Source organism: Bombina bombina, chromosome 7 (assembly GCF_027579735.1).
Source record: "Bombina bombina isolate aBomBom1 chromosome 7, aBomBom1.pri, whole genome shotgun sequence".
In the NCBI taxonomy this organism is placed as follows: Eukaryota; Metazoa; Chordata; class Amphibia; order Anura; family Bombinatoridae; genus Bombina; species Bombina bombina.
The window spans coordinates 425,906,158-425,929,148 of NC_069505.1; the positions used below are offsets into that span (position 1 = coordinate 425,906,158).

Genomic DNA, 22,991 nt, shown 5'->3' on the forward strand with positions numbered 1-22,991 from the left:
ACACCGGGTCTATCCCACTCCTTAGTAACAATTTCAGTAAGTCTCTTAGGTATAGGAAAAACCTCAGTACTCGTCGGTACCGCAAAATATTTATCCAACCTACACATTTTCTCTGGTATTGCAACTGTGTTACAATCATTCAGAGCCGCTAACACCTCCCCTAGTAATACACGGAGGTTTTCCAGTTTAAATTTAAAATTTGAAATATCTGAATCCAGTCTGTTTGGATCAGAACCGTCACCCACAGAATGAAGTTCTCCGTCCTCATGTTCTGCCACCTGTGACGCAGTGTCTGACATGGCCCTAATATTATCAGCGCACTCTGTTCTCACCCCAGAGTGATCACGCTTACCTCTTAGTTCTGGTAATTTAGCCAAAACCTCAGTCATAACAGTAGCCATATCCTGTAATGTGATTTGTAATGGCCGCCCAGATGTACTCGGCGCTACAATATCACGCACCTCCCTCTGAGCGGGAGATGTAGGTACTGACACGTGAGGTGAGTTAGTCGGCATAACTCTCCCCTCGTTGTTTGGTGAAATTTGTTCAATTTGTACAGATTGACTTTTATTTAAAGTAGCATCAATACAGTTAGTACATATATTTCTATTGGGCTCCACTTTGGCATTGCAACAAATGACACAGGTATCATCCTCTGAATCAGACATGTTTAACACACTAGCAAATAAACTTGCAACTTGGAAATACAATTCAATTAGAATAATATTAAAACGTACTGTGCCTTTAAGAAGCACAGAAGATCTATGACAGTTGAAAATTAATAAATTGAAACAGTTATAGCCTCAATCCTTGTAAACAACACAACTTTAGCAAAGGTTTGATCCCATTAGCAAAGATAACAAATTCTGAAAGCAGGAAACAAATTACAGAATAAACGTTTTTTATCTCAGTCAAACTATAATTCTCACAGCTCTGCTGAGAGAAATTACCTCCCTCAAAATAAGTTTTGAAGACCCCTGAGCTCTGTAGAGATGAACCGGATCATGCAGGGAATACAATGAGTTGCTGACTGAAATATTTGATGCATAGTAAAAGCGCCAAAAAACGGCCCCTCCCCCTCACACACAGCAGTGAGGGAGAACAGAAACTGTCAGAAAAACAGATTAAGCAACTGCCAAGTGGAAAAATAGTGCCCAAACATTTATTCACACAGTACCTCAGCAAATGAAAACGATTTTACATTCCAGCAAAAACGTTAAACATAATCTCTAGTTATTAAACAGCTTTATGTATTTCTTACAGTGTAATTCTAGTGAAGTACCATTCCCCAGAATACTGAAGTGTAAAGCATACATACATGACATTATATCGGTATGGCAGGATTTTCTTATCAATTCCATTGTCAGAAAATAAAAACTGCTACATACCTCTATGCAGATTCATCTGCCCGCTGTCCCCTGATCTGAAGTTTACCTCACTCCTCAGATGGCGGAGAACAGCAATATGATCTTAACTACTCCGGCTAAAATCATAGCAAAACTCTGGTAGATTCTTCTTCAAACTCTGCCAGAGAGGTAATAACACACTCCGGTGCTATTTTAAAATAACAAACTTTTGATTGAAGATATAAAACTAAGTATAATCACCATAGTCCTCTCACACATCCTATCTAGTCGTTGGGTGCAAGAGAATGACTGGGAGTGACGTAGAGGGGAGGAGCTATATGCAGCTCTGCTGGGTGAATCCTCTTGCACTTCCTGTTGGGGAGGAGTAATATCCCAGAAGTAATGATGACCCGTGGACTGATCACACTTAACAGAAGATCTCTTGTTCAACCATTTGTCGATTCTACCTTTATTTTCATGCTTCAAGTGACGTCACTCAAAGTGAAGAAAGATTTAAATGGTAAATACAAAAAATATTGCTTTTAACATAGTTACTACTGTAGGACATTTGTCAGTTTAACGTCCCTTTAATAATGGTTGCTACATTTGTAATATTATCTATCTAGATTGTAAGTTCCCACTGGAACAGGGCTCCCAATTACCCCTGTATTTGTTTGTTAAATTTTGTCTGGTGTCTCATATTGTATTATCCTTTTATCTTTGTTACCCATGGACAGCGCTGCTGAATCTGTTGGCGCTTTATAAATAAAAAATAATAATAAAATATTAGACAAGTCATACAAGGCCCATGATCTTAATAAAGTTATTGCTATCCACTAAGAACACAATCCTGACATGTCTATTTACTGCATGGACCAAGATGAAACAAAGGTTACAGCAGCAGTATTGGTACTGATGTGTAAATGTAAAAATAAGAATTCCTGCTTTATCCTTAAACGCTACGAGAAATAATTTCCAGTATTCATTACAAACATTCATTTAATCTTATTTTTCTAAAACTGTTTTGGGAAATAAAAAGTCTACGAAGAGTTTTGTTCACACATTTATACAGATTACAAATTAAATATTTACATCACAAATTAGCCCAGATTTCCTATATTAAACCTTATTTTTTTAACCTTTTAAGTGCACAAGGAATGTGTTCCAGGACCTGATTAGAGCAGGCATGTAGACCTAGGTGGCTTAAACAGCTTATTATTTGCTAAAGCACAACAGCAAGAACAGCAGAACATATCACATTTGTACAATACGTCCAATACAGGTGGTTCTGGGAAACTGTGAAAATTACATACAGCAATAAAGAGTAAAAAAAAAAAGAAAAAAAAAAAGGGCTATATTTTTAGATTAGGTGACCAACAAATCTCAGTGCACAATGTTGGTAACCAGCATAAGCGGATTGTAACCAAATTGTTACTGCCACATTAGCCAATGTTGTACTTCAGCAAATATTAGATTGGTAAAGGAAGGACGGACGGACGGAGCAAATAAGTTGTCAATTAAATCTTCACTCAAATCTCTGCAGTTATACTAGTTTATAAAAAGATAAGGCTCTTTGTGAGAGGCAGGAATATAAAAAAAACCTGCATGATAGTCATAGCACATGGTTTCACATAGTAAAGCTACTTCTGCAGTACTGGCCCAACCCCCTGCCCCTTCTGTGCTTATTACTGATTAATAAAAAGTGCGGGCTGAGGGAATTTAGTCAGTCTGAAGCTGCAAAGAAACAGACAGCTTAGATAATGTGCAAGTCATTGAGCCTAATAGCTCAGGTAATAGAGCCGTGGCACAATATTTTCATAACCAGGGAGGTATTTTTTTGTCTTGTAAAAGGCAGCAAGCAAAAGAAATACGTTTGATTTCCTTAAATTGCAACTGATGGCATGATAATAAAATAATTTTAAAGGGACATGAAAAATCAAAATCAAATTTACGTGGTTTAGATAGATAAGCAATTTTAAAAACTTTCCAGTTATCAAAATTGCTTTGATCTCTTTGTCGAAGAGCCTACTCCCGTATGCTCTGCAGCAAACACATGGCTCAAACTCTATGGCAGTAGTGCTTACAACGGTTATACATTATTGCAAGCACCGCTGCTATATTGTATTCTTCAAAGCATATCTATAAACACTCTATAACAAAATATAATAAAAGAAAAAAGTAAATTGTAAAGTTGTTTTAAATTTAACGCTATATCTGAATCATTAAAAAAGTTTTAGTTTCATGCTCTTTTAAGATGCCACTTCCATGTGTCAACATCAAGAATGTTTTTACATTATGATGCAATATGTGCCTAGTGAATGTGTGTGCTGGGACACTCCCCTTTGTTTCTTGTTAGTGTTCACGCTTGTGTAGGCCCATGAAATCACAAATATTCCCCCTTGTTAATCAATTTAAATGTATAGCGCTCCTGTGTAAGATAAAGGCATCAGCAGCGAAGAACAGATGGGTAAGACATGAAAAGCACAAGTCTCTTCTATGTGACTGACTTCTTCAACCTGAGCGGGAGCACACTAAGTCTTTTATCGAAGAACAGACTAGCAGTGATTACAGATGCCAGTACATGGGTGAAATCTAACAGACAAAATGAGCATCCCACCACACACATTAACAGGGTACATAATGCATTATAATGTAAAACTGGCTTGGAGATTACTATCTATTTAAGTATCTGTCTCACACAAAACAAATGATGAATCCTACTTATCTTAGGAAGCCATGCAGGTCTTAATTTCCACAACTAGTTCTCTGTGACGTTAGAGCTAAAAGGAAGTGTATATATAAGTGTATACAAGTGATATTTTACTTTTGCAATTTTTAAACACATTAATGTGGGCATATTGATAGGATACTGGACAGCAAGACATCCTATCCTGCAGGTGCTGTAGAAGTACGAAAAGGTATAAAAAATAATGTTTACTGTTAGAGTAACCTGCTTTAACAGGATACTTTGGTTACTGATTTAACCTGTAGATATCTAGAGTATGTTCCAATACAACACTACAATGATAATCAAGGAAGTTAAATGAGAATTCTGCTGCAGTTAAACAAATATCAGGAGTTTTGGAGGAAACATACATTTTTTTGAGGTAACAAAATACAAAGGCTTAACAATGAAAAAGAATGGCACTTTGTGCACATATCAGTGCTTTCTGCAATCGGGGGGGGGGGGGTTATCGATTTTATTTTCATAGAAAATGCTAAAGGTTTTCATGACTGGCTCCTCACTATATCTGTATCATTGTAAATAGGGTCTGTTGCACAATTCAAATGCTGCAATAGATCAATAGCAATACAATTTAAGATTATGCAGACCTCCAATGCAGTGCAAGGGTTAAAGATGGTTAACCAGCCACAGGTACAATAATACCTCAAGGAGGCATGGGGCAGATGTCTGAACATATACATATAAAAAATTTACAGAAAGGTACAAATTTCATTACACCCCCTTGGCTGCCAGTGAACGCTGCAGTGCAAGGGGTATCAGCTCAATAACTTACAATAGTTTGGGATGTACGAAAACCACAGAAATGTAAAACTGCTTTTCTGAGACTATAAGAATGTTTTTTTGTACATTAAATATTTCCTTTAGAACACCTTAATCTGGATTTTTATGAGGAAATTTTCTAGTAATAGGCATAAAATTGGATTCATCCCTATTTACTACGCAACGCCTATAAAAAAAAAAAAACAACTGAGGACAAACATACAACCTCAGATACCTGTAACACCATCCAAGATTACAAAACAGGCACTATAGTAGCATACAGAACTGGGCCTCCTGCTGCAGTCTCTGAAACATCACGCCACTGCAAGATACAGATGTGCGTCTTAACAGATATTTGTAACCTACTATTTATATAATAAGCTACTCTATAGTCACAATGGTGTCATTACTAGCGGTGCTCGCAGGTGTAGACAAAGGCTGATTACAGAATTCAAGCAGAAATATCTCAAACTAAAATTACAGGTTTATAGTCTGTGACTATATCACACACCATAAATCACTATAAACCCTATTTTAAAAAAATAATCCATGTTTGTGACACCTGATGGACCAACATACATGTAAATAACAATATAGGATTGCTCTCTCCAGCACATCAAGTGTTTAACATGGCTGAGAACAAGTCTACAAAGCGCTGAGCATACAGTCATGTTTCTCTGCACAAGGAAGGGTAAGCAATGCATCACTGGCACCGCCAGCGGAATAAAATAATCATTCAGAAGCATGCAGTATTAATATTGTACATCTAAAAAACACAACTGATGTCCACTGCTGGATAGCACAGTTGACGTTTCTTTTCTTCCTGAGGTGCAGAGTAGGGTTATCGGGAAAATCAGCGAAAGATTTGTTCTTTAGTAAATGTAAACAAAAAGACTGGAGACGGGGCCATTGGAGAGATCAGAGTGTCCAGGAGATTAGACTTAAAACAATTGTCACCCAGTTCCCCTCTCATATTGGTCAATACCAGTTATGCACAGAAGGGACGAGGTTACATTTTGTGAAGGGTTTGCAGAAGAGCATGTCGGGCTTGGGGGTTTGACTCCAAAGCGGTGTTGGGCCTGCAATCAGATTAAATAAAAAAGCGGCTTATTAGTAACATACAAAAAAAACATTTCAATTAAAGGGAAATTAATCATTTTTTCTGTGATATAGTTATAAAAATATTTTAAGGTGCAATACACTTATCTATTTATTTTGAAAAGACAGACTCCAGAAAAAAAATAATATTCTCATGGGGCAAATTCTTGTGTAAAAACAAAACTGGTAATGACGTCCTTATCTGTCAAAGAGCAGTTGGTTCATAGGGATAAGCCATACACACACACATTCATTTAATAGGTTTCAAAGTAAATGTAAACAGTTTAGTTAAACTTGAATTAAAAAAAACATTTAACACAAGGACTTAAGATTTTTGCAATCAATAAGTTTAAACGGAAAACAGAGACTTTGTTTTGTTAACTTTAACTTAGCCATGGTCATTAACCACTTGGCAGCATTAAACATAAGTCAGTAAATTTAAGAGACAGTAAAGTCAAAATTAAATAAATGGATTGAATAGAGAATATAAGTTTAAACAACCTTCCAATTTACTTCTATTACTAATTTAGCTTATTTCTCTTGCTATCCTGTTACAAACGTAGTCCTAGGTAAGCTCAGGATCGTACAAGTGTCTAGCCATCTAGCAGCAGTGTTTTGTAACAATGTTTATAGCAATGTTATACATTGCTGCAAATACTGTTACCATAGACTGCTAGAGACACGTACATGCTCCAAAGCTCCTATCAGCTTCTCAGGTTCCTTCTTTAAACAATACCAAGAAAACTAAGCAAAATTTGATACATGGAAAGTTGTTAAAAAGTACATGCTCCTTTGGAATAATGGAGATTTAATTTTGACTTTTATGTCCCTTTAACGCTCAGATTTTAACACATTTGTTTACGCTTCATAAGGAATATTTACAGCGCACTTACTTTGAGATGAAAGCACGAAGAATAGGGACTAGAGACTTGGGAAAATAATCCTGCTGTGCAATGTGATTCAGTGTCATCAACGGTCCATTTAAATGTGGAATCGTTTTGATCTTGTCTTCACTCTACCAGACCAAATACTAGATTATTACCGAGCTACCAAAAGAAAACCGCTAATAGATACAACATATAAATATTTGTAATGCTGCAACATGGTCAAGTCACGACTGCTGGATAAAAATCTTAAGTTTTATTGGTTTTGATGTAAAAAGCAAGACTTGTCACACTGGATCATTTAAATGCAAAATGATATCCCTTGTAATAAGTTTCCAATGATCCATTTTTACCTGATAGCGTGTATCAAATTGTTTGCAAATGATCGTTTACCTTTAATTTTGTAATGTGAAAAAGATTATTGAACCCCACACTCAATATTTTAATACCAAACTATTGGCCTTTGAGTAAAGAGAGAGGTAACATGAGCAGGTCTGTTCTTCCAGCTTACTCAGCCCATTTAAATTGAAATGTCCTTGAGTTGAGCTGGTTTCAAGCAAACCCAGCTATTGCAAATGCAAAAAATAAACACGAAGGAACAATTATTATTATTAATAATAATAATAATAATAATAATATGTTGCAGCTGGTATAAACAAGACATTGGGAGCAGATTAAAGGGGACACCAATTTGACAGTAGTGTCTCTTTAAAAACAGTTTAGAAATAGCTCTGTCCAGAATGCACTTCACTTCTATGTTAAATTTAGGGGTTCGTTGACATAAAATTATTTCAGAAAAGAAGGAAAAATAGGGATGGTGGATTTTCAGTGATGAGCTGGTTTTGATGGATTTAGAGTTTTAGATATGAATCTGTAAAATTCCCTTTAATTTATGACAAACAAGCTAATATTAAAAGGGACAGTAAATGAAACTATTTTGCAATATATTTTTATTATTTATTTTCCCTTTTCATGTAATTGAGCAATTTCTCACAACGTGAAATGCACCTGCATACTTCTCAAGGCTAACCCTGCTACACATCTGTCCCTACTAACTGGCTTTATCAGATAACTGTAAAACAATGCACTTTATGACCGTAGCTAGCCTTGTTGTCTGCCGACTAAAGCCCAGATTGGCTCCTACAAATAAGGCAAATTGTGGGTGAAGTTCGGTTGTTTTAAAATAATTGCAGTAAAAAGGATGTAAATTTGTTTTAAAAAAACAAAATTTATGCTTACCTGATAAATTTATTTCTTTTGTGGTGTATCCAGTCCACGGGTTCATCCATTACTTGTGGGATATTCTCCTTCCCAACAGGAAGCTGCAAGAGGACACCCACAGCAGAGCTGTCTATATAGCTCCTCCCCTAACTGCCACCCCCAGTCATTTGACCGAAGACAAGCAAGAAAAAAGGAGAAACTATAGGGTGCAGTGGGGACTGTAGTTTAAAAATAAAAAACACCTGCCTAAAAATGACATGGCGGGCCGTGGACTGGATACACCACAAGAGAAATAAATTTATCAGGTAAACATAAATTTTGTTTTCTCTTGTAAAGGTGTATTCAGTCCACGGGTTCATCCATTACTTGTGGGATACCAATACCAAAGCTTTAGGACACTGATGAAGGGACAAGGCAGGCACTTAAACGGAGGGCACCACTGCCTGTAAGACCTTTCTCCCAAAAATATCGAATTTGTAGAATTTAGAAAAAGTATGAAGCGAAGACCAATTCGCCGACTTACAAATCTGTTCAACAGAGGCCTCATTTTTAAAAGCCCATGTGGAAGCCACCACTCTAGTGGAATGAGCTGTAATTCTTTCAGGAGGCTGCTGGCCAGCAGTCTCATAAGCTAAGAGGAACTATCCTCTGAAAGAGGTCCGAGTTGTCTCTGTTCCATTGTCTAAGCATGCATAACTATAGAGGTCTCAGATGGAAACAAGCAAATGGAAAAAATGTCACATGAAAGCAACCATTAGACAAATTACCCTCCATACACTGAGCCACTGATGGATGGGTAGAGAACTGGAGAGACAAGAAGCAAGAATTTTGGATTTTCTTACGTCAGTCAGAAAAATCTTCATGGACAGAGAGTTTATGACCGATCCCATAAAGCATACCCTGGTGTCTGGCACCAGGGCTCTCTTTTCCAGATTTACTTCCACCCGTGGAACGTAGAATAGCCAACAGAGTCTGTATGGTATCTTGCTTAATGAAAAGACTGGCGCCAGAACCAAGATCTCATCCAGGTACGGAGACAAAAGCAATTCCCTGAGATCTGGCCACCGCCAAAAGAGCCCCTAGAACCCTTGTAAAGATTCAGGGAGCCGTTGGGCAAGGTCAAAGGGAAGGGCAACAAATTGAAAGTGTTTCTAGAAAGGCAAACCGCAGGAAAAGGTGATGTTCCCTGTGAATAGGCACATGAAGATGAGCATACTTCAGATCTATTGTAGTCATAAATTGACCCTCCTGAACCAAAGGGAAAATTAAACGTATAGCTCACCATTTTGAAGGACCGAACCATAAGAAATGTGTTGAGGACACCTCAGTCTAAAAATGGGTCGAAATGTTCCCTCTTTCTTGGAACCACATAAAGGTTGGAATAGAAACTTTGACCTAGTTCCTCCAGAAGAACAGGGACAATCCTTGCTAGAGAGGCGAGATCCTAGATGTAATTTAAGAAAACTTCTCTCTATATATGGATTGCAGATAATCTTGGCAAGAGAAAACTGCCCTCAGGGAGGACAAGATTTGATCCTATTTAGTACAAGATAACTATCACCTTAATATGAATACAATTATAATATTGTATTCCTATCAGAAAATATAGAAATAAATATATTAGTGTCCTAAAGACACTAAGAGGTGAACTAACCTACGAGTCACATACGATAGGAAAATAATCTCAATAAGAGAAAGATTAAAATACAGGACCCCTGTATAAAAAGTACAACTTTATTATGAAACCCCACAACCTCTGCCACTGCAAAACTCCTATGCTGCTCTTGCCGAACACACTTGTGATGAGGAGATTGCTGTTCCTGAGCCCTCTGAAGCTGTAAAATGCAAATCTATTGTACCTGTTTCTCTAGGTAACATAACACAGGAAAGAACTGCAGATGTGTTTTTGAGAAAAAGACCATTAGTGGGTGACTATTTTGAGGAATGTGTATTTAGGTAAAGTAAAGGTAGAAGCAAGGGAAGGTTAGATGTCTTCCAGGAGCTACTGCTCACAGGGATAAGAATCGTATTTTGAGAATTGTTAAAGGCAGCAGGAAAGGGAAGCGAGTTAGTTGTGATAGTTCATTTAGGAACAAATGATCTGGCTAGTAATCATGTTGCTGCTGTTCAGAAAAAGTTTTGTGACCTAGGTAATCTTTTAGAGATATGGCATCAACTTTATAATTTTCTGCTATTTTACCAGTGTATGGCCAGGAAGCAGGAAAGATGGAGCGGATAACTTTTTATTGGCATTAGAGCTGTTTGGCAAGATACTAGGTTATTAAGGAGAGATGGCTTGCATTTGGATGTTAAAGGAGTATCTGGGAGAGGAGTTCAAATGCTTTATTAGAAATCATTTAAACTAATAAAGGGGGGTAGCATTAATTATCCACCTGCCCCCCACAGCATGCCAAAACTGTTAGTCCAATTAACAATTCGTGCAATGAGCATATTAATAATGACTAGGGACAACTTGGATCTAGTAGCTATAACAGAAACATGGTACAATGAGTTGCATGACTGGGACATAGTCATACTGTATACAGGTTATTTAAAAAGAATAGAGTAGGAAAGAAGGTGGAGGAGGTTGCTCTGTATGTAAATGAAAATATAAAAGGTTACTGAAATTGTAGGAACAAATGATGAGGTGGAAAGTATTTGGGCTGACTTTGGAAATTGGAGATAAAAATGTGTTTAGAATATGGGGTTTTATATAGGCCCTCCATTGCAGATAAAAAAAAACTTGACAATCTGTTATTAGAAGAAATAACCAAAATGACCATGAAGGGTAAGGTTATAGTAATGGGGGACTTTAATTTGCCAGATATAGACTGAAGATTCCTTCTGCTAGAACAGCTAGAAAGCAGGTATATTTTTGAATCTCTGCTAGGGGAATCACTTTAGCAATTAGTTAACCAACTCGTAAGGAAGCCTATATTAGATCTAATACTTACAAACAGCAATACAGTTTCAGATGTGTCTGTAGGTGAACACTTAGATCCAGTGGATCATCAATCTGTTTTGTTTAGTATTCATGTGCAGAAGAAACTGTCCACCCAGACTAAACAAAAAGTTTTAGACTTTAGGAAGGCAGATTTTTCATTAATGGGAGAATTTGTGAAAGGTTGCCATTTTAGATGCAACCGCACACTGTATTAGACATGTCTGTAAAAGTAAAAGAAAGCGGGAAAACCAATTTGGTTTTCCAAAGAAAAGTAGCACATGCTGGTAAAGACCAAAAATGATAGCTTATAAAAATTACAGAGACACACAATCAGATGATATGAAAATATGGAGACTCCAACAAAAAAAGACTAAGCATGTTAATTAGGAAGGTTAAAGCTCATGCAGAAGAAGAGATAGCACAGACCGTAAAATTGTAAAATGCTCCTCCCTTCCCTCCCTACTCCAGTCATCTCGACCGAAGTTAGGAAAAGAAAAGCCAAGGTGCAGAAGGTGTCTGAAGTTTACAATAACCCACAACCTGTCTTAAAACCCAGGGCAGGCCATGGACTCATCGTGTCAAAAAATAAACAAATTTATCAGGTAAGCATAAATTTTCTTTTCTTTTTTAAGACACAATGAGTCCCACAGATCATCTTAATTACTAATGGGATTCAATAGCCAAGCTAGAGTACCAGATGATAGGGAGGGACAAGACAGGGAACCTAAACGGATGGCACCACCTGCTTGAAGAACCTTTCTCCCCAAAAACAGCCTCAGCCGAGGCAAAAGTGTCAAATAGCAGGAACTTTGAAAAGAGTGAAGAGAGGACCAAGTTGCAGCCTTGCAAATCTCGTGGAATGAGCCCGTAAACTCTCTCGGGAGGCTGCTGTCCAGCAGTCTCATAAGCAAAAACGTATAATAATCGTCAGTCAAAAAGAAAGAAGTAGCCGTAGCTTTCTGTCCCTTACCGTTTTCCTGAGAAAACCACAAACAAAGAAGACTGACGAAAATCCTTAGTCGTCTGTAAGTAGAATTTTAAGGCACGGACCACGTCCAAATCATGCAGAAGTCTTTCCCTCTGCAAAAAAAGGATTTAGACACAAGGAAGGAAACCAATCTCCTGATAATGTGCGATCAGAAACAACCTTTAGGAAGAAATCCTAATTTAGTTCGTAAAACTACCTTATCTGAATGGAAGATAAGGAGAATCATACTGCAAAGCCGAGAGCTCTGACAGTCTCCGAGCAGAAGAAATAGCAACAAGAAATAAAACCTTCAAGATATTAATCTAAATATCTAAGGAATGCATAGGCTCAAACGGAGCCCCTTGAAGAACTTTAAGAACTAAAGACTCCATGGAGGAGTAACTGGTTTTAAACACAGGCCTAATCCTAACCAAGGACTGACAAAGAGATTGAACATCTGGGACATCCGCCAGGACGTTTGGTGTAACAAAATAGACAAAGCCGAGATCGGACCTTTAGGAACTCATCGATAAACCTTTCTTCAAACCCTCCTTGGAGGAAAAGATAAAATTCTAGGAATCCTAACCCTACTCCATGAGTAAGCCCTTGGATTCCACACCAATAAAGGTCTTTACGCCAAATTTTATGGTAAATCTTTCTAGTCACAGGCTTACGATCCTGAAACATGATCTCTATGACTGGAATCAGCAAAATCCCCCACTTGGATAAGATTAATCGTTCAATCTTCAAGCAGTCAGCTGCAGAGAAACTAGATGTGGGTGGAGGAAGGGACCCTGAATCAGAAGGTCCTTCCTCAACGGAAGTCTCCAAGGTGGCAGAGATGCCACGAAAACCAACTCCGACTGACCACACCTTAGAAACAGGTCGGAGAACATTTCGGATGGAGTTCCCACTCCCCCGGATAAAAGGTCTGCCTGCTAAGAAGTCCGCCCTCCCAGTTGTCCACCCCCTGGGATGTGAATCGCCAACAGATAGCAAGAATGGGCCTCTGTTCCATTGCCTGAGCATGCTAAACTGCAGAGTCTGAGGATGGAAACGAGCCAAACGGATGATGTCCATTGTCGTCACCATCAGCCCTATGAACTCCATGTACTGAGCCACTGACGGCCGAGAGTGGGACTGAAGGACTCGGCAAGTATCTATAATCTTTAATTTCTTGACTTCTGTCAGAAAAATCTTCATGGACAATGAGTCTATTATAGTTCCCAAGAAAGTGAATCTTGTGTCTGGAACTGGAGAACTCTTTCCCAAATGTACCTTCCACCCGTGAGTTCTCAGGAAAGATAACACTATGTCAGTGTGGGATCTTGCTTTGTTGAAAAGATGGAGCCTGGACCAGAATGTCGTTCAAATATTGTGAAAATTCTGGGAGAAGTGGCCAGGCCGAATGGAAGAGCCCACAAACTGGAAATATTTGTTGTGAAAGGCAAATCTTAGAAACTTGTAATGATCCCTGTAAATCCACAGTTGTCATGAATTGACTCTTCTGGATTAATGGAAGAATGGAATGAATAGTTTCCATCTTGAAGACAGAACCCTGAGGAATTTGTTTTAGACACTTGAGATCCAAAGAGGTCTGAAGGTTCCCTCCATTTGTGGGAACCATGATAGATTGGAATAAAATCCCAAACCCTGTTCTGGTATCGGAACAAGAACTATCACTCCGCAGGCTGGGAAAAGTCTCTTACGCATTGTAAGAATATCTAACTTTTTGTCTGGTCTACAGACAATTCTGAAAACAGAAACCTGCTCTGGGAGGGAAAACCTTTGCACACTAATCTGAATCTCTGGGATACTCTATTGCCCAGGGATCCGGAACATCTCAAACCCCAAGCCTGAGCGGAACGAAGGAAAGTCTGCTCCCTACAAGATACGGTCTGCGGACCGAGGGCATGCCCCTTCATTCTGTCCCTTGATCCCACTGCATGTTTATTGGATTTCCAAGATTGAATGGGTCTCCATGCAAGTTGAGACCTGATCTTGTTTGGAGACAGTTAGAGGAAGAATTTCCCTTGGAATTTCGAAAAAAACCGAAAATTACTCTGTCGTCCTTTTCTCATATCCTGACGGTAAAAATGAGATCCATACCTCCCGCGAAGTCACAAATAATCTCCGACATAGCCAGGTCCATGCAAGGTCTTGCCCTTGTAAGGAATAGCATAAAAAATTATGAATGTATGTATGGATGGAGTACTTCTTAAAGTACGGCTAATCACCGTAAGGGTCTCAAGGCGCCTGTTCATCTAAACCACCTCAGAAGGATGAAATGTTGAGTGGACCTCGCCGGGAATGAACCTGCAACCTTGGGTTGCTACAGACCTAGCCACAGCGTCTTAACCTGCTGAACCTATCTGATAAGGCACAGAAGTTTTGATTCAGAGGACACATCCGCAGACCAAGGCTCTAACCATTAGGCTCTGCAAGCTAGAATAGAGAAATTCAAAATCTTTGCTCCCAGCTTTGATACATGAAGGGAAGCATCCGTAATAAAGGAATTAGCCAATTTAAGGGCTCTTATCTATCCTGGATTTCACTCAAAGAAGTTTATGTCCTGATAGCATCATGCAACCCCTCAAGCAATATGCTGCCGACGCTAGTGACGGTAGCAAAGGACACAGATGGCTGCCATTGTAAATCCTAGTGTACAATTTTTTTTATTTTCTATGACTGAAGAGTCGTAGCTAAAAAACCTCCTTGAGTAACAGATAGAGGTGAAGTGGCTTAAACTTTAAAGATACAAGTTCGGCATCTAACAAGAGGAATTACAGTGCGTTAGAAACCTACTTGCTGAAAATCTGTTTCTTCGCTTTCCATCAATATTGGAAAAAGCAAACAACATCATCAGAACATATGAATAGAGCGAAGTCTGTAAAGTAACCTCCAGAATGAGTTATAGAGGAAGCACAGGGCACTGAATGTGAGGGGCAATAAAAATTTTGGACTTGAGGCAAAAAAATTGCGCTATATTGAACATTGTAATTGTGCTACAGAATTTGGGGGCGCTATACAAAAATAAGACAATATCATATTGTAATTAAATTTCTGGACAACATCCTCATTGTAAAATGTTGCCTCAGAAAAAGACTATCGCCTAAGGATTAGGTTCCTCACACACAATGAAGCAAACAGAAAGGATTTGATGGTTCCACATTTGCATACAAATAACAATATCTCTTAAAAAAAAATAAACTTTTTAACCCTTTGAGTGCCAAACACATTCTTAATGGTTTTTTATTTAATATTTTTAAAAATTTTTTTTTTAACTTTTTGATTTCAGATTCACTTACACCGTTGGAAAGGTTAGGCGATTACCTTTCCAACAGTGTAAGTCTTGGGGATCTGTAGCTGCTTAGATGCCTGAGATACAGGCTTCTAAGCAGCATGCCCCCTGCTCCTATATTTAACATTGTTAATGTTAAATAAAGTTGCGCGGTGTGCGTGAGTCATCACGTTTATTGCGCGTGACGTCCACCACACCAAAACGGAAGCCTCTGCGATGCCTATTCATTACTGCAGCACCGATCGCCGGGTGTAGGAGCGGGTGGGAGCCCCCAGATCTTCCTCAAGTTGGGAGTGCGCTAGTGACGGCTCTAAGCCGTCATTAGCACCAGAGTGGGAAACTCTGTGACGGCTCAGAGCAGTCATTAGCACCCAAGGGGTTATAAATAAAGTAAATATACTGTCCCTTTAAATTTTAAAAAAGGAAAACTTTTCTTCTGTCTTTTTATTATTTTTGTGTAAATAGGGCAAAACAGCTCAACTAAATGTGCAATTTAACAGCATCCCTCAGAGTGAAACTGCTGAAGTGCCTGTCTGAACCATAGAACTAACTCCCTCTGAGTAGTGCTTGCAGATCCGGAACTGCACCGCAACAGGGGAAGACAGTCTTCCGATCCTAATTACGCTTGATATATGTGAAAACGCGTAATAGGACCAGTAACTGCACAACTTCCTCTTGCGCAGTGCAATTTAAAGCTCTCCGGAAGAGAAGGGGGAAAAAAAGGCGAGCTATGCAAATGCCGCCTCCCCAAGGACTGCCCGTTGTGGGCGTTAACAATACAGTAATCTCCAGGTCGACATGATGTTTATATAACAGCCGAGAGATATGATCACTGCAAATGTTAGAGTGCCCCAATGTGCTAGAAAGAAGAATAACGTAATAAACTAAACAAAGCGGTCAATAACGCCCGTTGAAGGCGATGTCAGAGCCTTATTACTTAATAAGTAACAAAGTACCCAAATACGCCCATTGAAGGCGATGTCAGTACAGTCAGTCAGGTCCCCGGTCGGCATGTTTGTTTATGCAAACCGCCGGGAGATGTGGCCCCTGTAATCATTATATTGCCCCAAATGCCTGCCTATTACTTAATAATAAAGTACCCAATTACACCCGTTGAAGGCGATGTCAGTACAGTCCAGTCAGCTCCTGGTCGGCATGTTTGTTTATGCAACCGCCGGGGAGAAGTGGCTTGCCCCACAATGTCTGTGTCAGAACAGTCATCTCCCGCCACTCCGGGAGAAGTGTGACAAATTGATTGCGTGTAGCTGTCGATTATAGACTCCCAAATATGGATGAGAATGCATACCTGAGCAAAATAAAGAGCCTTCCACTAAGGGCCTCCTTATATGTTCCATTTACATACGTGAGTGGCCAACTTCTTCCGAGTGTTTCTTTTCTTTTAACCCCAGAAATAAAAACGGCACTTACCTCACATTTCTGCCCGACAGCAAAGGCAGCTCCCAGGTTTGTGAAGTCCAATTCTTCACATGGACCTGTGAATTAAAGAAAATACCAAGTAATATCCCTCAGATTTTTCCAGGTTAGGCAGCAACAGTATATGGGAGGCACAGTGAGAATTATGTCCCACCAGTTCCTAATTGCTCTAAAGCACAATGCCTTGCTGAAGAGACTGATATGGACTACGGCTACACCCTAGAACAAAGCAGCACACTCTGGCACTACTTTAAAATAATAAACTCTTGATTGAAGAATCTTTTCTAACAACTAACTTTTACCTCTTCCTATCACTAACGTAGGCAAGAGAATCACTGGGGTGGGAGGGAAGGGTGGAGCTATTTAACAGCTCTGCTGTGGTGCGCTTTGCCTCCTCCTGCTGACCAGGAGGATGAATATCCCATTGGTAATTAAGATGATCCGTGGACTATCATGTCTTAAAAAGAAAATAAGGTTGGAATAGTAAAATTGAAATCAGTTGATGGTAGAATAATAGGAGATAAGCAAATTGCAGACTGTCGCAATGTATTACTTCTATTCTGTTTACACAAATGATTGTGAAGATAGAATGCTACATCTAAGGGATGCTACAGAATAATAGAACAAGCTTAACACTAATCTTTTTACAGAGGATGAGGTTTTGTTAGCATTTTCAAAAATAAATGTTAAAAAGGCAGTGGGGTCCTGATAATATTCATCCAAGGGTTTTAAAAAGAACTTCGATCAGTGATAACTGTCCCACTTAACTGATCTGTTTAATCAGTCACTATTAAACAGCAGCTGTCCCAGATGATTGGAGAATAGCAAATGTAATACCGCTTCATAAAAAAGGGCAGTAGAGAGGAATATGGTAACTACAGGCCAGTTAGTTTAACTTCAGTAGTAGGGGAATTAATGGAAAGCCTCTTAAAAGAAAGAATTATGACTTACATAAAGACAAACAATTTAGAGGACGAAAATCAGCATGGTTTTACTTCAGGGAGAACATGTCAGGACTATCTAATCAACTCCTTCTTTGATTATGTAACAAAAGTATTAGACAAGGGTTTGAGCAGTTGATGTAGCATATCTAGATTTCAGCAAGCATTTTGAACACCGTCCCCACACGATAAACTAATTCAAACTGTATCTCCTTGGTCTAGACTCAAAAATTGTGAACTGGGTGGAATGTTGGCTTAAGGACAGAAAACAAATGTCTTAGTAAATGGAGTTCATTCAGCAGAAGGGGCTGTTACTAGTTGTGTTCCTCAGGGGTCAGTCCTGGGGCCTGTTTTGTCTTAATATATTTATCTGTGATATCAGCAAAGGGCCACAGGGAAAGTATGTCTGTTTGCAGATGTAACAGAGTGGATATGGGGGGGGGGGGGGGTAGACAAAATGAGAAGTGATATACAACAATTGGAGAATTGGACAAACGACTGGGATCTAAGGTTTAAACAGCAAAGTGTAAAATAATGCATTTAGGAAAGAAAAAGAAAATTTATTCTTACCTGATAAATTTATTTCTTTTTGACACCAATGAGATCACGGATCATTTTAATTACTATGGGATATTCACCTCCTGGTCAGAAGGAGGCGGCAAGAGCACCACAGCAAGCTGTTAAATAGCTCCACCACTGCCTCTAAATGCGGCCTCAGCCGAAGCAAGTGTGTCAAATTTGTAGAATTTTGAAAAAGTGTGGAGAGAAGACCACGTTGCAGCCTTGCAAATCTGCTCCACTGAAGCTCCATTTTTTTAATGCCCATGAGGAAGCAAAGCCCTCGTGGAATGAGCATAACTCTCTCTGGAAGCTGCTTGACCAGCAGTCTCATAGCGAAAACATATGATACTATTCAGCCAAAAAGGAAAGCAAAGTAGCCGTAGCTTTCTGACCCTTATGTTTTCCTGAGAAAACCACAAACAAGGCAGGAAAAATGTTTAAAGCACGAACCACGTCCAAATTGTGTAAAAGTCGCTCCTTCTGAGAGGAAGGTTTAGGACACAAGAAAGGATCAACAAATCTCCTGATTAAAGTTCCGACCAAAAACAACTCAAGGTAAGCTTTGCGTACTAATTTGGATTTCTTCCTAATCTGAATGAAAAATAAGGTAAGGGACTATACTGCAAAGCCCTAGAGCTCTGACACTCTATGAGCAGAAGGAAATAGCAACAAGAAATAAAACATTCCAAGATAACTTAATATCTAAGGAATGCATAGGCTCAAACGGAGCCCCTTGAAGAACTTTGAGAACCAAATTAAGACTCCATGGAGGAGTAACTGGCTTGAATGCAGGCCTGGACCTAACCCAAGGCCTGACAAAAAGATTGCACATCTGGAACATCTGACCCCTTTGTGTAACAAAATAGATAAGTCAGAAAATTGACGATAATCCTTCCTCCAAGCCCTCATTGTAGAAAGGACAAATTCTAGGAATCCTAACTATACTCCAGGAGTAGCCCTTGGATTCACACCAAGAGATATTTACGCCAAATCTTATGGAAAATCCTTCTAGTTACAGGTTTAGAGACCGAATCATGGTCTCTATGACCGATCTCTGAAAAGTCACGCCTGGACTAAAATTAAGTGTTCAATCTCCAAGCAGGCCCGCTTCAGAAAAACTATGTGGGTGAAGGAAGGGCCCTTGAAAGAAGAAGGTCCTTCCTCAACGGAAGTCTCCAGGGTGGCAGAAAAACGACATGTCAATCAGATCCGCATACCAAATCCTGCGAGGCCAAGCTGGTGCTGCAATGAGGCATCACCGAGGCACTCTCCTGCTTGATTCGAGCAATGACCCGAGGAGGAAAGAGCAAACGGAGGAAAAAGGTATATGCTAGACTGAAGGTCCAAGGTGCCGCCCGGGCATCAGTACCGCCCTGAGGGTCCCTGGACCTCAACTTGTACCTCGGGAGCCCTGGCATTTTGCTGAGATGCCACGAGATGTAATTCCAACTGACCCCATTTTAGAATCAGGATGGAGAACACTTCGGAATGAAGTTCCCACCCTGGATGAAAGGTCTGCCTGCTTAGGAAGTCCCGCTTCCCAGTTGACGACTCCTGGGATGTGGATCGTCGACAGACAGCAAGAGTGGGCTTCCGCCCACAGGATTATTTTAGTTACCTCTGTCATCACTGAGGAACTTCCTCGTTCCTCCCCTGATGATTGATGTAAGCCACTGAAGTTATGTTGTCTGACTGGGACCTGATAAACTTTCCCGAAGCTAACTGTGGCGAGGCCAGAAGAGCATTGAAGATTGCTCTCAGTCCAGATTGATTATAGGAAGAACAGACTCAAAATTCCCTGAAAAACGGTTCCCTGGGAAAGATGATCAAGGGACACCCACCATTAAAGAAGATCCCTTGCCTCCTGCTCCAGAAGTATTTGAGGAGACTAGTCCGCATAATCGCGTTTCATTGCCTGAGCATGTTTAACTGCAGGTCTGAGGTGGAACCGATGCGAACGGAATGATGTCCATTGCCGCCACCATCAGCCCGATTACTGATGGCAGAGGAGTTGAGCTGAAGAGCTAGACAAGCATCGAACATCTTTGATTTCCCGACTTCTGTCAGAAAAAATCTTCATCAACTAGGGAATCTATTATGGGTTCCCAAGAAAGTTACCCTTGTATTTGGGACTAAGGAACACTTTCCAGATTTACCTTCCACCCGTGAGATCGCAGGAAGGATAGTAATATTTCTGTGTGGGATCTTCCTTGTTGAAAGGATGGAGCCTTAACAGGATGTCGTTCAAATAGGGCACCACTGCAATGCCCCGCAACCGAAGCACTGGCAACAGCGATCTCAGGACCTTTGAGAAAATTCTGGGAGCTGTGTCAAGACCCGAAAGGAAGAGCCACGAACTGGAAGTGTTTGTCTAGAAAGGCAAAAATCTGAACTTGTGATGATCTCTTGGAAACATGCAAGTATGCGTCATTTAAATCCACGGTGTCATAAATTGACCCCTCCTGGACTAAAGGTTAGAATGGAATGAATAGTTTCCATCTTGAAGGGACGGTACTCTGAGAAATTTGTTTAGACTCTTGAGATCTAAAATAGGCTCTGAAGGTTCCCTCTTGTTTGGGAAACACGAACAGATTGGACTAAAATCCCAGAACCCTGTTCCTGAATCGGAACAGGAACTATCACTCCCCAGAACAGAGAGGTCTCTCTCTTCGTCTAGTCAACAGATAATCTTGAACGCAGAAACCTGCCTGTGGGAGGTAAACTTCTGAACTCTAGTTTGTATCCCTGGGACATCGATTTCTACTGCCTAGGGATCAAGAACATCTTGAACCCAAGCCTGAGCGAAGGAGGAAAGTCTGCCCCCTACAAGATCCGGTCCCGGATCGGGGGCAAGTCCCTTCATGCTGTCTTTAATTCAATAGCAGGCGTCTTGGATTGTCGTCCCTTTTGTTTCTTCTTTATCCTGAGGGAAAAAAAGATGACCCTTACCTCCCGTAATAGAGATAATTTCAGTCAAGACAGATCCCAAACAAGGATTTCCCCTTGTAAGAACATCACTAACAGCTCTAGGACTTAGAGAATACATCCACAGACCAAGGTCTTAACCCATAGAGCTCTGCGAGCTAAAATCAGAAAAACTTGAAATCTCTGCTCCCCGTTTGATAACTTGAAGGGAAGCCTCCGTAATAAAGGATTAGCTAATTTATGCTGATAGCATAATGACGCTATCAAACCCAATATGCCGCCACATAGTTACGGTAGCAATGCACACTGCTGGCTGCCATTATAAGCCCTGGTGTACATACATCCTTTTGAGTAACCCTCCTCTAATTCTTTGTTCATAGGATCCTTTGAAAGCACAACTATCCTCTATGGGTATAGTAGTACTCATTAGTAGGGTGGGAAACAGCTCCTTCCACCTAGGGGATTGTTTGCCAAGCTCCTTAACCAAACCGGCTATGTCAAACATCCTTTTAAATATAGGAGATGGAGAAAAAAAAAAAAAAAAAAAAGGTTACCCGGTCTCTCCCCACTCCTTAGTAATGATCTCGAAGCTCTGTCTGGTACCCGGAAAAAACTAAAAAAAAAAAAAATTAACTATGACTGTGGTGTCGCTGTTGTCCAATGTAGCTAAAACCTCCTTGAGTAGCAGACGTAGGAATTCAAGCTTAAACCTTGAAGGAATACAACTTCAGTATCAGCAAGAGGAATTACACTGTCAGAATCTCGAATTTCCCCTTCATATGCTATACGGTATCCTTCTCAGGCTTCTTTGAGGGGATATCTGAAATAGAACAAACTGCGTCAGAAACTCGCTTACTGAATGTCTAATGTTCCTCTTACACTTTCCCTGCAACAATTGGGAAAATAGGACAACGCATCTGAAACTGCAGAAGATATGAGAGAAAGCAATGTCTTTTAAAGTAACTCCAGCGGGAGCTAGAGAGGAAGCGCAGGGCACTGCATGCGAGAGACGGTAACATTTGGGACACTTGAGTTGAAAGCTGCGGCCCTAAAATTGAACATTATCAATTAATTCCCTGACAGCATCTGATTTAGAAAATGATGGCTCAGAATTTTTTTTTATCCCTGTAGTTTAAAGTCCTCTAAATACATGAGGGACAGAAAGGGATTGAAGGTTCCACATTAGCATAAAAAGAAGAACAAGTGACATTTTGAAGGGTCCCCTTGGTCCATCTTCACTCACAATGAAACAATTTATCAGTTAAAAAGTAAAAATCTTAATAAATTCACACTGTCAAAAAAAATAATGTTACTGTCCCTTTAAATTTTAAACGGTAACACTTTTTTCCCTTTCAATTCTTTATTTCGTGTAGACAGGCAAGGACGCTAAAATACTCTGCAAGGCACCTCTACACCTCAGCAATACTTTGCTGGGGTATCTACCTGAATGCTAAAAACACTAATGCACTCGTATCAAGAGAAAGTACAGCTTCTGTCTAAATGCGTATGTGAATATTAACTGCGCATTGTCCCATAAGAACTTCCCCTCCGATGTCGGAAGTGAAAAAGGCGCATGTACATGATAGCCGCCTCCTCTAGTCCCGGCCCATCGTGGGCGTAGCCCAAGTAACGATCTCCCGTGCTAAATACTATAATGTAAATGTCAGGGAGATAACTACACCGCCTCAAAAACGTTACCAGCCTTAGTGCCTGCGACTCTGCTGTCCATAGTTTCTCCTGATATAAGGAGAATATGTCTGATAAAATAAAGTGCCCATTATATAAAGGCAACCTTACAATCCTCATGTGAGTAGTGTGCCCAACCTTTTTCTGTCTGATACTTCCCAGAAAATTAAAGTTAGCA

The 22,991-nt window shown here is 39.9% G+C and overlaps 1 protein-coding gene across 1 annotated transcript in view; it reads right to left on the reverse strand.

Annotated features, from left to right (window-relative positions):
- Positions 1-2,396: 2,396 nt before the first annotated feature.
- RANGAP1 (Ran GTPase activating protein 1) overlaps positions 2,397-22,991 on the reverse strand; it is a 126,302-nt gene continuing 105,707 nt past the window's right edge. The window contains exons 15-16 of the mRNA XM_053721293.1: positions 6,843-6,964; positions 2,397-5,930 (exon numbers count right to left, since the gene is read on the reverse strand). Of these exons, the coding sequence (XP_053577268.1) occupies positions 5,861-5,930; positions 6,843-6,964 (192 nt within the window). The 3' untranslated portion in view covers positions 2,397-5,860. The remainder of the gene's footprint in view (positions 5,931-6,842; positions 6,965-22,991) is intronic.